Below are 14,088 nucleotides of genomic sequence, written 5' to 3'. Positions count from 1 at the left end.
GCTATGGTGTGAAGAAAATGTATTCAGAGTTATCCACCTCTTTGTTTCTGAGATACGACAATCTGTCTTACCTGTGTCCTTCTGTGCAATGTGGAAGCAGAGTCAGGAGGAATATATTTGTGGATTCAAGTCTCTTAGAAACCCACAGTAGATATGTCACATTGCATAACTAGTAAAATAGCAACTAGACCACAGGCATTTTTACCAGCCAACAAACTATTCCATAGTTCTTTACATATTTAGCAATGTCATAGCAATGAAGCATCTGATGGCCACAAGGGTGAGTATGCTAAAGAGGTATAGTGCCAGTGTGGCTAGTCATGGGTGGTTCAAGTCCCCTGGCTTGAACCAAGTTCTTTTATGCCTGATAATATCAATGCATGGATGCTTAAGGATAGTAATCTGATTAATTTACGGAAACCCTCAAAGTTATACCTAGATTATGTCTCTGTAATGCTAAAGCGATCCTTTCATTGGCCAGTTTATTGGGTTGTACATAACAAATAGACCAATGTTAAACTAGTGAATGAGCTAGTTATCAGAGTAAACATAGCTATTTTGTCATTTGTGGATCCATTTCCTCCTATCATGTATTGTTTTGAAGGTACCCATGCACCTTAGTTTGTTTAAGCTGAGAAAACAAAGAGCATTAATATAATTAATTAACCTTTGGCCTCTATTTCAGCAAAAAGAGATCATGCAGAGCTCCTCTGAAGAACAAGCTATCACCATTCTGTCACTCTCCTTTATCTAATTTTCTTAGCAAAAATGTGATTTGTTTTTCACCAGCCTATCTGTCCCTGTCTTTGAAATCCTTTTTTTATCTCCCCTAAACCTTTTTTATTGAATGTCATCATGTAGTGGTTGTTTCTCAGTCCCATCTTATCCATTGTTTTGCAGTGGAAGAGACCATCTCAGCCAAACTAGCATTGGCTTTTAACCTGGTATTGCACTCATAGGGTTGGCAGAGTTGATTCCAGGATGCAACCACAAGCATGGGGAAGAGGCTGTAGATAACTTCCTGCACTTCAGCTGGTTGGAGAGTACCACTCCCACTCTGAACAACATCTCGCCTTCCCTCCAAAGAGTGTACTGTACTTGAAGCAAAACAGTTACACACAAATGGCTATGCATATACTTGTTTGCCGAAGAAATTTCTGGCCCTTCCCTTTCCCTTAACTGCCTTGGGAAGAATCTTTTCTCTAGCTTAGTTTCCACATGATGTTTTTTTTGAGAAAGGGGACTGGGACAAGAAATCTGTCATGTAGTTAAGCAGGCAAGAAATATTATTAATCCAATTTTGTTTGAGAGTTGTTTGTCCATATGGTTTTTTAAAAGTCAAGTTTAGTTTCAAAAAACCTTTTTTTTTCTGAAATTACTTTTGGGGTAATATTTAAAATGAGAGATTGTAACTCTGTAAAATGCATAGGGAATAAAGCATTCCAGTGTACACAGAAAAGGCAAATTTTCAATCAAATAAAGTTTTATGAAATGAAAAACAAAGTCCTCTATAAGATGTTTCGCACCTGCTATAACTATCTCCTATGCTAGGGATAGTTTTCCTGGCCATTGACATGAGGATCTGCTAAGCTTTACAATACATAGTGATACATATAGCAAAAACCAGAGATATGGTTTTTACAATTAAAAGACAATAACAATGCTAAAACAATCTTTATTGTTTAATGTATTGGGATATACAGTATAGACTAGTTAATGTCGTTAAACTAGTGAGTGAATGAGGATAACATTTTTGGACCCATTTTAATTTTAAAACTTTTTTTTTAATTAGTCTTTAAAAAACATTTTTAAGATTTATCAGGCTGCCAGTGTCCTTGCCCCCATGGTGAGCCACAGCCACCCTCTGCCTCTGCAGGAGACCATCCCACACTAGCAGGAGAATGTGGATTATCTGATTCAGGAGCTCTGAAGACCCAAATACAGTATATATTTTATTTATTTCAGTAATGTGATCAGCAAGAGTGATGTGAAGTCATTAGCTGAACCTGATGAACAGGAAGTTGTGGCTGAGGTTCAGGAATTTTATGGTGATTACATTGCTGTGAATCCACATTTGTTTTCCCTCAATATACTGGGTTGCTGCCAGGGTCGAAATTGGGATCCAGTCCAACTATCCAGAGCAACTCAAGGACTGACAGCTCTCCTTTTATCTCTGAAGAAATGTCCCATGATTCGTTACCAGCTTTCATCAGAGGCAGCAAAGAGACTTGCAGAATGTGTTAGGCAAGTGATAACTAAAGAATATGAACTGTTTGAATTCCGGCGGACTGAGGTTCCTCCCTTGCTACTTATTTTAGATCGTTGCGATGATGCCATCACCCCATTGCTAAACCAGTGGACATATCAGGCCATGGTCCATGAACTACTGGGCATAAACAACAATCGGATTGATCTTTCCAGAGTGCCAGGGATCAGTAAAGACATGAGAGAGGTGGTCCTATCTGCTGAAAATGATTAATTCTACACTAACAATATGTACCTGAACTTTGCTGAGATTGGTAGCAACATAAAGAATCTCATGGAAGTCTTTCAGAAGAAGAAACCAAAAGAACAGCAAAAACTAGAATTAATAGCAGACCTGAAGGCCTTTGTTGAGAATTACCCACAATTCAAGAAGATGTCTGGGACTGTATCAAAGCACATGACAGTGGTTGGAGAGCTGTCTCGGTTGGTCAGTGAGTGGAATCTGCTGGAGGTTTTGGAGGTTGAGCAAGAACTGGCCTGTCAAAATGACCATTCTAGTGCTCTCCAGAATGTAAAGAGGCTCCTGCAGAACCCCAAAGTGACAGAGTTTGATGCGTGCAGCCTGGTGATGCTTTATCCTCTACATTATGAGCAACACAGCAGCAATAGCCTACCAGGATTATGATGGACCTTAGGAATAAAGGTGTTTCTGAGAAGTATCGAAAGCTTGTGTCTACAGTTGTTGAATATGGTGGTAGACGGGTCAGAGGAAGTGACCTCTTCAGCCCCAAAGACACTGTGGCTATTACCAAACATTTCCTCAAAGGATTGAAGGGAGTAGAAAATGTATATGCTCAGCATCAGCCTTTCTTACATGAGAACCTGGACCATCTCATCAAAGGAAAGCTTAAGGAAAACCTGTACCCTTATCTAGGCCCCAGCACACTCAGAGACAGACATCAGGATATCATTGTGTTTATAATTGGAGGAGCCACCTATGAAGAGGCTCTAACAGTTTATAACCTGAACCGTACCACTCCTGGAGTGAGGATTGTCCTGGGGGGAACCACTGTGCATAACACGAAAAGCTTCCTAGAGGAAGTTCTGGCTTCTGGACTGCACAGCCAAAGCGAGGAGAGCTCTCAAGTTACATCAAGGTTAGCAAGCAGAAGATGAAATGGTGATAGAGAGGTGAGAAGAATGGCACAACTTCCCCTCTTGCCTCACTGCAGGCTTTCTCCACTGACCAGAGGGGTGTTGGAGAAGAGCCTTGGGTTTTGTACTTCTTGTTATAAACCATCTCCAGGTAGCCTGCTGATTCCTGAACTGTTGGCACAGACACCAAGACTCCAGTGGTGAGTTGAGAATAAGTCTGAGCCCATTCCAACCCACTTTTCTCATGTTTTCTTTATCAAATAAATAAATGTATTCCTTGTATTTGATAGCATAAAAAAAAGATTTATGAATTTCATGTTGAGGGATCACCTTTCAGTCTTCTGAACAGACTTTTCCTGAGATATGAATTAAATGTATTTATCTACACTCTACCTCTTTACAAATAGACACCCCAAGATGTATAAATATATTGATAAAATAAGGATCAAATTCAAGAAAAACTACAAATGCAAATATACTATCTCTCTATATTGTTTATACTTGCTTTGATAGAGCTGACAATTTGGCTTTGAACTTCCTGGCAGTAAGGATAACAACAGAAACTTAGACAATTCTCATTATAGAAAAGAAAAAACTTTTTGGTCTAGCTTGATCCAAAGGTAGAACTTGAATTACCTTAACTAGGGATACTATGTTCCTTAGATGAACATTCCTAAATATCACTTCTCTCAGAAGACCTTTATAAGAACAGAAAAGGAGATTCTGAATTCATATCCTTGACAAAGGCCTGGAGAGTTAGGATTATGCATTGCTGATTGAGGGAAGATTAATTTACTTTGTTACACCAAAGAGGCAATTGACAATATCGATACTTTATCAAAACTGAGGAGCTGGAGGAAACTTTACTTTTAAATAACATAAAACCCCATGAGATTATGATTTTAGATTAGTGCACTTTGACTCCTTATTAGCTCCTGTGTAGTTTGTATTATTATGTCTCATAGTTTGCTGGATTGTATAATGTATCTCAATAGGTGCATAAATGCACCATAGGTTAATCTTTATTCCAATAAAAGCTTCTATCCATGATGTGCCAAATCTCCTTTTCATATTCCTTAAAGAAATCTTGGTACATATGATCATTTTCTATTAATTATAGTCTAATTTTAAACCTTTGTCTAGTGTAAAACTTCAATAGTGAATCTGATATAAATACGATCACCTCCTTTTCCCCTTAACGCAAGCATAAACTATGACGCTGGCTGCTTGGAGTAGAGAAGTTAGAAGGAGGTCTGGCCCCTCCTCCTCAGTGCTTATTTCTTCTAGCTTGGGGTCAGACAGAGGAGATAGGGTAGTAGAGATTTTACATAATCAGCTATGTGTTGGTGTGGGAAAGCGTCCCAGGTCTTTCTCTGGTTCAATCCAGTTGTGTCTACTGCTAAGATTCTGTTATTGAGAGTTCTTTGCTGATGATGTGCTTGGTTTTCTTTGGATGGTGTTCAGCTTTATCCGAGCCTCCCAATCACTGAGGAATTCCTCAGGGAAAAGTAACCATGTCCACTTTGGGCTTTGACACTGGTTCTGCTCCAGCCTCCCTTGCCTCACTGAGCAGCTATCCTGCCCCTTTCCTTTCCTCTGTGCTGCTTCAAATATAGTCAAGGTAACCACTGACATCATCTTCTGAACCCTCCAAGAGCCACAGAACACCAGCATGGGATAGAGGGGGCTATGTATTCCCTCTCAGGAACAAACTCCAGTCCCTTACTTCCCTGTTAATGTGAGCTAATGCAGTGAGCTCCTCCTCTTCAAAAATGTGAAGACTAGAAGTGAGCAGCTGTCTTTGGTTCACAGGTGGTGCTTAAACATCAGATGGCAAATGCTTAACTTCCCCAAGAAGACTTTCACAACAGGGCTCTGCCATAGCAGCTCCAGGTGGACCTCTCTTGCTTCTTGCAGACTGGCCTGTCAAAATGACCATTCTAGTGCTCTCCAGAATGTAAAGAGAACATTCTTTACACATGATTCTCCCAATGGGCAGCCATAATTTGGCTTCAGGAAGAGAAGAGAATAATCTCTCTTCTTCCCTTGGGAAGAGGAGAAACCTTTTCCTCTGAGGTCTGTGATCTTCAGGGGTTACTGGCTTTTACCACTCTTCTCCCTAGTTTTCTCCTTATACATATGAGGAGTTGAGTGCTGGTTTTTGTTAGGACAGCAGGTTATTTTACCTCACAGTGTGCCTACCCTTGGTGGAGGGCAGTGACTGACCCCAATTTTTGGCATCTCTTTGGAGGTTTTCATACGAAGGGTATTACTTAGCTCTTCTTTTCAATTATAAGCAACAGAAAAAGTCCTACTCAACAAGCTAAAATCTTGTTTATAAATATATCTAGTGTGTCCCCTAATTTCTATAATATTTTATACTTCTTGAGGTATTTTTAATCAAAATGCTCCATCATTTTTGTTGATTCATTGAATATATCTATTAATCCAAATTTATTTGCCTACTCCTACCTCATTTCCAAATATAGATGTCACTTCACTTTACCACCACATGGGCCTTCTGTTTGCTCTTGAACACCTGAATTCAGATCTGCCTCATGGCCTTTATACTTGCTGTTCCCACTTTCTAGAATTTTCTTCTCATTGATTTTCCTAGCACTTACTCTCTCACTTTACTCATATCTATGCTCAAATATCATCTCCTCAAAAGAGTCCTGACCATTCCATCTGAAACAGTCTGTCCCATTAATATCCCCCCATCACTCTTCATCCCATTAGCCTGCCTTTTCTTCAAAGTACTTATTAATTGTTAAAATTATTTATACATTTGTTTGTTTCTTTTTTATTGTCAATTTCCTTCATTAGAATGAAAGCCCTTAAGCTGAAATCTTTATCTTGTTCTCTTTGACTCTATCTCTAGGACCTACAGAGCACCTGAAACATAAGCACTCAAATACTTGTTGGACAACTAGGGCACCTACCAGGCACCGGTAGGGGACCACGGACACTTAAAGGGACACTTAAAGGGATGGGAGGAGCCTCCAGTGACTGGCTTGTGGGATCTTGGTTCCCAGGCTGGAGGTCAGGCTTGAGCTCCTGTGGTGAGAGCTCTGAGTCCCAACTGCTGGACTAACAGAGAACCTCAGATCCCAGGAAATATCAACTGGACTTCCTGGAGGTCCTCATCTCAACACCAAGACCCAGCTCTATCCAACTGCCTACAAACTCCAGTGGTGGACGTCTCAGGCCAAACAACCAGTAAGACAGGAATACAGCACCACCCATTAAAAAAAAAAAAAAGAAAGGACAAAAAAATTTGTTACAGGTGAAGGAGCAAGGTAAAAACATATAAGACCAAATAAATGAAGACGAAATAGGCAAACTACCTGAAAAAGAATTCAGAGTAATGATAGTAAAGATGATCCAAAATCTCAGAAAAAGAATGGAGAAAATACAAGAAACATTTAACAAGGATCTAGAAGAACTAAAGAGCAAACAAACAGTGATGAACAACACAATTGCTGAAATTACAAATATTCTAGAAGGAATCAATAACAGAATAACTGAGGCACAAGAACAGATAAGTGAGCTGGAAGATAAAATGGTGGAAATAACTGCCAGTGAGCAGAAAAAAGAAAAAAGAATGAAAAGAATTGAGGACAGTCTCAGAGACCTCTGGTACAACATTAAACGCACCAACATTCGAATTATAGGGGTACCAGAGGAAGAAGAGAAAAAGAAAGAGTCTGAGAAGATATTTGAAGAGATTATAGTTGAAAACTTCCCTAACATGGGAAAGGAAATAATCAAGTCCAGGAAGCACAGAGAGTACCATACAGAATAAACCCAAAGAGAAACATGCCGAGACACATATTAACCAAACTATCAAAAATTAAATACAAAGAAAAAATATTGAAAGCAACAAGGGAAAAGCAACAAATAACACACAAGGGAATCCCCATAAGGTTAACAGCTGATCTTTCAGCAGAAACTCTGCAAGCCAGAAGGGACTGGCAGGGCATATTTAAAGTGATGAAAAGGAAAAAACTACAACCAAGATTACTCTACCCAACAAGGATTTCATTCAGATTTGACAGAGAAATTAAAACCTTTACAGATAAGCAAAAGCTAAGAGAATTCAGCACCACCAAACCAGCTTTACAACAAATGCTAAAGGAACTTCTCTAGGCAGGAAACACAAGAGAAGGAAAAGACCCACAATAACAAGCCCAAAACAATTAAGAAAATGGTAATAGGAACATATATATGAATAATTAAATGCTCCAACCAAAAGACATAGACTGGCTGAATGGATACAAAAACAACAGTGTACATATGTTGTCTACAAGAGACCCATTTCAGACCTAGGGACATATACAGACTAAAAGTGAGGGGATGGAAAAAGATATTCCATGCAAATGGAAATCAAAAGAAAGCTGGAGTAGCAATTCTCATATCACATAAAATAGACTTTAAAATAAAGACTATTAAAAGAGACAAAAAGGACACTACATAATGATCAAGGGATCAATCCAAGAAGAAGATATAACAATTATAAGTATATATGCACCCAACATAAGAGCACCTCAATACATAAGGTAAATGCTAACAGCCATAAAAGGGGAAATCGACAGTGACACAATCATAGTAGGGGACTTTAACACCCCACTTTCACCAGTGGACAGATCATCCAAAATGAAAATAAATAAGGAAACACAAGCTTTAAATGATACATTAAACAAGATGGACTTAATTGATATTTATAGGACATTCCATCCAAAACCAACAGAATACACTTTCTTCTCAAGTGTTCATGGAACATTCTCCAGGATAGATCATATCTTGGGTCACAGATCAAGCCTTGGCAAATTTAAGAAAATTGAAATCGTATCAAGTGTCTTTTCCGACACCAATGCTATGAGACTAGATATCAATTACAGGGAAAAAAACTGTAAGAAATAAAAAAAATGGATGCTAAACAACAGGCTACTAAATAACCAAGAGATCCCTGAAGAAATCAAAGAGGAAATCAAAAAATACCTAAAAACAAATGACAACAAAAACACGATGATCCAAAACCTATGGAATGCAGCAAATGCAGTTCTAAGAGGGAAGTTTATAGCAATACAATCCTACCTCAAGAAACAAGAAAAATCTCAAATAAACAACTTAACCTTACACCTAAAGCAAGTAGAGAAAGAAGAACAAAAAAACCCCAAAGTTAGCAGAAGGAAAGAAATCATAAAGATCAGATCAGAAAGAAATGAAAAAAGAAATGAAAGAAACAATAGCAAAGATCGATAAAACTAAAAGCTGGTTCTTTGGGAAGATAAAATTAGCCAGACTAATTTCAGCCTAAGAGAAAACGGGAGAAGACTCAAATCAACAGAATTAGAAATGAAAAAGGAGAAGTAACAACTTACACTGCAGAAATACAAAGGATAATGAGAAATTACTACAAGCAAGTATAAGCCAATAAAATGGACAACCTGGAAGAAATGGACAAATTCTTAGAAAACCACAACTTCCAAGACTGAACTAGGAAGAAACAGAAAATATAAGCAGAGCAATCACAAGCACTGAAATTGAAACTGTGATTAAAAATCTTCAAATAAACAAAAGCCCAGGATCAGATGGCTTCACAGGTGAATTCTATCAAACATTTAGAGACGAACTAACACCATTCTTCTCAAACTCTTCCAAAATATAGCAGAAGGAGGAACACTCCAAAACTCATTCTAGGAGGCCACCATCCCCTATACCAAAACCAGACAAAGATGTCACAAAAAAAGAAAGCTACAGGCCAATATCTCTGATGAACATAGATGCACAAATCCTCAACAAAATACTAGCAAACAGAATCCAGGAGCACATTAAAAGGATCATACACCATGATCAAGTGGGGTTTATCTCAGGAATGCAAGGATTCTTCAATATATGCAAATCAATCAATGTGATACACCATGTTAACAAATTGAAGGATAAAAACCATCTGATAATCTCAATAGATGCAGAGAAAGGTTTTGACAAAATTCAACACCCATTTATTATTTTAAAAACCCTCTAGAAAATGGGCACAGAGAGAACCTAACTCAACATAATAAAGGCCATATATAACAAACCCACAGCCAACATCATTCTCAATAGTGAAAAACTGAAACCATTTCCTCTAAGATCAGGAACAAGACAAGGTTGCCCACTCTCACCACTATTATGCAACATAGTTTAGGAAGTTTTAGCCACAGCAATCAGAGAAGAAAAAGAAATAAAGGAATCCAAATTGGAAAAGAAGAAGTAAAACTGTCACTGTTTGCAGATGACATGATACTATACATAGAGAATTCTAAGGATGCTACCAGAAAACTACTAGAGCTAATCAATGTATTTGGTAGAGTAGCAGCATACAAAATTAATGCACAGAAATCTCTTGCATTCCTATACACTAATGATGAAGAATCTGAAAGAGAAATTAAGGAAACACTCCCATTTACCATTGCAACAAAAAGAATGAAATACCTAGGAATGAACCTACCTAAGGAGACAAAAGACCAGTATGCAGAAAACTTTAACACACTGATGAAAGAAATTAAAGATGATGCAAACAGATGGTGAGATATACCATGTTTTTGGATTGGAAGAATCAGCATTGTAAAAATGACTATACTACCCAAAGCAATCTACAGATTCAATGCAATCCCTATCAAGCTACCAATGGCATTTTTCACAGAACTAGAACAAAATATTTCAAAATTTGTATGGAAACACAAAAGACCCTGAATAGCCAAAGCAATCCTGAGAAAGAAAAACGGAGATAGAGGAATCAGGCTCCCAGACTTCAGACTATACTACAAAGCTACAGTAATCAAGACAGTATGGTACTGGCACAAAAACAGAAATATAGATCAATGGAACAGGATAGAAAGCCCAGAGATAAATCCACGCACATATGGTCACCTTATCTTTGATAAAGGAGGCAAGGGTATACAATGGAGAAAAGACAGCCTCTTCAATAAGTGGTGCTGGGAAAACTGGACAGCTACATGTAAAAGAATGAAATTAGAACACTTCCTAACATCATACACAAAAATAAACTCAAAATGGATTAAAGACCTAAATGTAAGTCCAGACACTATAAAACTCAGAGGAAAACATAGGCAAAGCACTCTATGACATAAATAACAGCAAGATCCTTTTTGACCCACCTCCTAGAGACAAATCGGACCTAATAAAACTTAAAAGCTTTTGCACAAGAAAGGAAACCATAAAAAAGATGAAAAGACAACCCTCAGAATGGGAGAAAATATTTGCAAATGAAGCAACTGACAAAGGATTAATCTCCAAAATATACAAACAGCTCATGCAGCTCAATATCAAAAAAACAAACAACCCAATCCAAAATGGGCAGAAATCTAAATAGACATTTCTCCAAACAAGATATACAGATTTCCAACAAACACATGAAAAGATGCTCAACATCACTTATCATTAGAGAAATGCAAATCAAAACTACAATGGGGTATCACCTCACACTAATCAGAATGACCATCATCACAAAAAATCTACAAACAATAAATGATGGAGAGAGTGTGGAGAAAAGGGAACCCTCTTGCACTGTTGGTGGGAATGTAAATTGATACAGCCACTATGGAGAACAGTATGGAGGCTCCTTAAAAAACTAAAAATAGAACTGCCATACAATCCAGCAATCCCACTACTGGGCATATACCCTGAGAAAAGCATAATTCAAAAAGAGTCATGTACCACAATATTCATTGCAGCTCTATTTCCAATAGCCAGGACATGGAAGCCACCTAAGTGACACAAAGCCACTTTGTGTCACAGTGGGAGACAGTGGGAGACTACTGGTATAATTAGGGAGCAGGCCCACACACTCAAGTAAAAATAGTAACAGGTAACACTTATGGAGTGTTTACCTGTGCCATAGCCTCTTCTAAGGACTTCACACATTCATTGATTTAATCTTCACAACAACCCTATAAAATAGGCATTATTACCATCTCCATTTTGCAGACAAGAGTACTGAGATACAAAGATTTATGTAATTTTTTGAAATTGTATTTTATTATGATAAGAACACTTAATGTGAGATCTTACCTCTTAATAAATTTTTAAATGTCTAATACATTATTGTTTACTATAGGTACAATATTGTACAGCACATCTCTAGAGACTATTCATCTGTTTAACTGAAACTTTATGCTCATTGATTAGTAACTTCTTATCTCCCCCAGCCCCTGGAAAGCACTATTCTCTTTGATTCTATGAATTTGACTATTATAGATTCCTCATATAATTGGAATAATAAAGTATTTGTCTTTCCGTGACTGAATTATTTCACTTAGCATCATGTCCTTAAGGTTCACCCATGCTGTCACACATTTCAGAATTTCCTTCTTTTTTAAGGGTGAATAGTATTCAGTTGTATTTTTATACCACTTTTTCTTTGCCCATTCATCTGACTATGGACACTTAGGTTGTTTCCATGTCTTGGTTACTATGAATAGTGCTGCAATGAATATGAGAGTGCTGATATCTCTTTGGGACCCTGATTTTAATTCTTTTGAATAAATACCCAGAAATGGGATTGCTGGGTCATGTGGTAGTTTTATTTTTAATGTTTTGAGGAACCTCATACTTTTCTCCATAGCAGCTGTAACATTTTGCATTCTCACAACAGTGCACAGAGCTCCAATTTCCTCACATTCTAACCAATGTCTTTTTCTCTTGTAATAGCCAGCCAGGCAGGTGTGAGGTAATATCTCATTGTGGTTTTGATTTGCTTTTCCCTGATGATTAGTGATGTTTTTATCTTGTATATCTGTTGGCCATTTGTATGTCTTTAGAGAAATGTGTATCAAATACTTAGCCCATTTTTATAATCAGGTTACTAGTATTTTTGCTTTTGAGTTGTAGGAGTTCCTTATGTATTTTGAAGGTTAACCCTGTATCAGATAAATGGTTTGAAAATATTTTCTCTCATGTTTTTTAACTCTGTAGATTGTTTCTTCTGCTGTGCAAAAGTTTTTTAGCTTGATGTAGTCCCACTTGTTTATTTTTGGTTGTGTTGACAGGACTTATGTAACTTAACCTAGGTGACACACTGGTGTCTAATCTTGGATTTGAGCCAAATGAGTCTAGTTCTAGTTTATAGGCTAACTACCATAATTTAATAGTGCACTTTTACCTTCTAGATTGGTGGTTTTCCACCTTTAAATTGTGTTTGATAAGTCATTAAATTCAAGACCAAAAGTATTGCCATTTTTGAATCTATAAATCTAATCATAAGGAGAATATATATATATATATACATATACATATATATGTAAATTATCTAAATTGCCTTAGAGGAGGAGTTCACTATTCAACATCCAAAGATACAAAGTCTTAGTTGGTTTCTTTTTAAAATTTACCTATAGTTTTATGTAAGCCTCATTCTAAAAAAGAGATAGGAGTAGATATTTAACAATATTAATAATTTGATGGATGATAGTATAGAAGATATTTTCTAATACTAGAAGTGTCCAAATTAAATGAGGTTAAGTGATGCTAAATTAATTGAACTTGAACTGTGGAACCTAGAATAGCTATTTAAACAAGTTCTAGCAGGTTGTGTTTGGCACATATGTCTCTGTTTGGAAGTTACAAATGATTTTGATTACAGTGAAGGGAAAGGTTAACTGATACTACAGTATCTTTTAAGGAAATAACTTTATTTTATTCATCTTTTATTCTGCAAAGCATCTAGCACGGTGCCTAGTACAGCAGGATCACTCAAAAGCATTTGCAAAATTACCAGAAATATTGTTGTAAAATACGATGTTCTGCTTGTTTAAAACTGGCCCTAAGTGAACAACTCTTGGTTTTCCTCTAAGATCACAAACAAGGCTATTTTGGTCTCTGAAAGCCACAACTTCCTGTCACCATCCCAAATCCTAATTTATTACAGTAATATGTTTTCCTACGTATTAGTGGCTCTGTTTGGGCCTAATAAAGTTATAACAAAATACACAAGTGATAATGAGATCTGCCCTCTGTGTGGAATATGTGGAAGTATGAGATACAAATTATTAAAAATAGAACACCTGAACAGGCTGTCAGAACTGCTATGCCATTTTTTCATGGTCTAAAAAAGATTTAAGGGGGAACATCCAGTATCAAGAGTCACTCTACAGCATTTTTGTATCTGATATATACCTGAAATGGAAGAGAAAGGAGGGCTAACAGTGGAAAAGAAAAAGTCCAAATATAGGACAGTCTTTTGCTTAAGTAACTTGAGGTGCAGGACTATACATCTGTAGAAGAGCATGGAAAGGGTAGGCACAGGCCTTTCTTCATTTGTTTTCTCATTCGACTCCATTACGCAGCCCTGATTAACTGCATGGACAAGGCCTATCCCTCTATCTCCGCCTTAGAGGAGTTCACCATTGCTTGGGTGTGTTTGTTTCTGAATTACTCAGTGGGAAATCAGTCTCACGTCTTATTCACCTAATCAAGATGATTTCAGAACAAATGCCAACGTCACCACCACTACCTCATTCTTTTGTTGGGAAACAAGAAAGAAAAAATAAACAAAATTTTTGAATACCGAGAGAGTATAGTCTTAAAGATAGAGTAATCAAAATAATCAGTTGACTATGAAAATTAAACTAAATTTTAATCCGTTTAATACACATATTTCTTTAAAACATTTATTATATTTAAATACTATACAGAGTTCTGAGGTTAGAAGGTAGAATGATTAATTGC

At 37.1% G+C, this 14,088-nt stretch overlaps 1 protein-coding gene across 1 annotated transcript; it reads left to right on the top strand.

Annotated features, from left to right (window-relative positions):
- The first annotated feature begins 256 nt into the window (after window positions 1-256).
- Window positions 257-3,381, top strand: LOC114902389 (vacuolar protein sorting-associated protein 45-like). Its single transcript, XM_029234698.1, is given in 3 exon segments — window positions 257-280; window positions 1,895-2,882; window positions 2,885-3,381. Coding segments are annotated over 3 exon segments (1,509 nt in total).
- Window positions 3,382-14,088: the final 10,707 nt, after the last annotated feature.

The sequence above is a fragment of the Monodon monoceros genome, unplaced genomic scaffold, assembly GCF_005190385.1.
Source record: "Monodon monoceros isolate NGI ecotype Baffin Bay Population unplaced genomic scaffold, NGI_Narwhal_1 Super_Scaffold_20, whole genome shotgun sequence".
NCBI lineage: Eukaryota > Metazoa > Chordata > Mammalia > Artiodactyla > Monodontidae > Monodon > Monodon monoceros.
The sequence above is the reverse complement of the archived record's forward strand: the minus strand, read 5'-3'. Positions and strand labels throughout refer to the sequence as shown.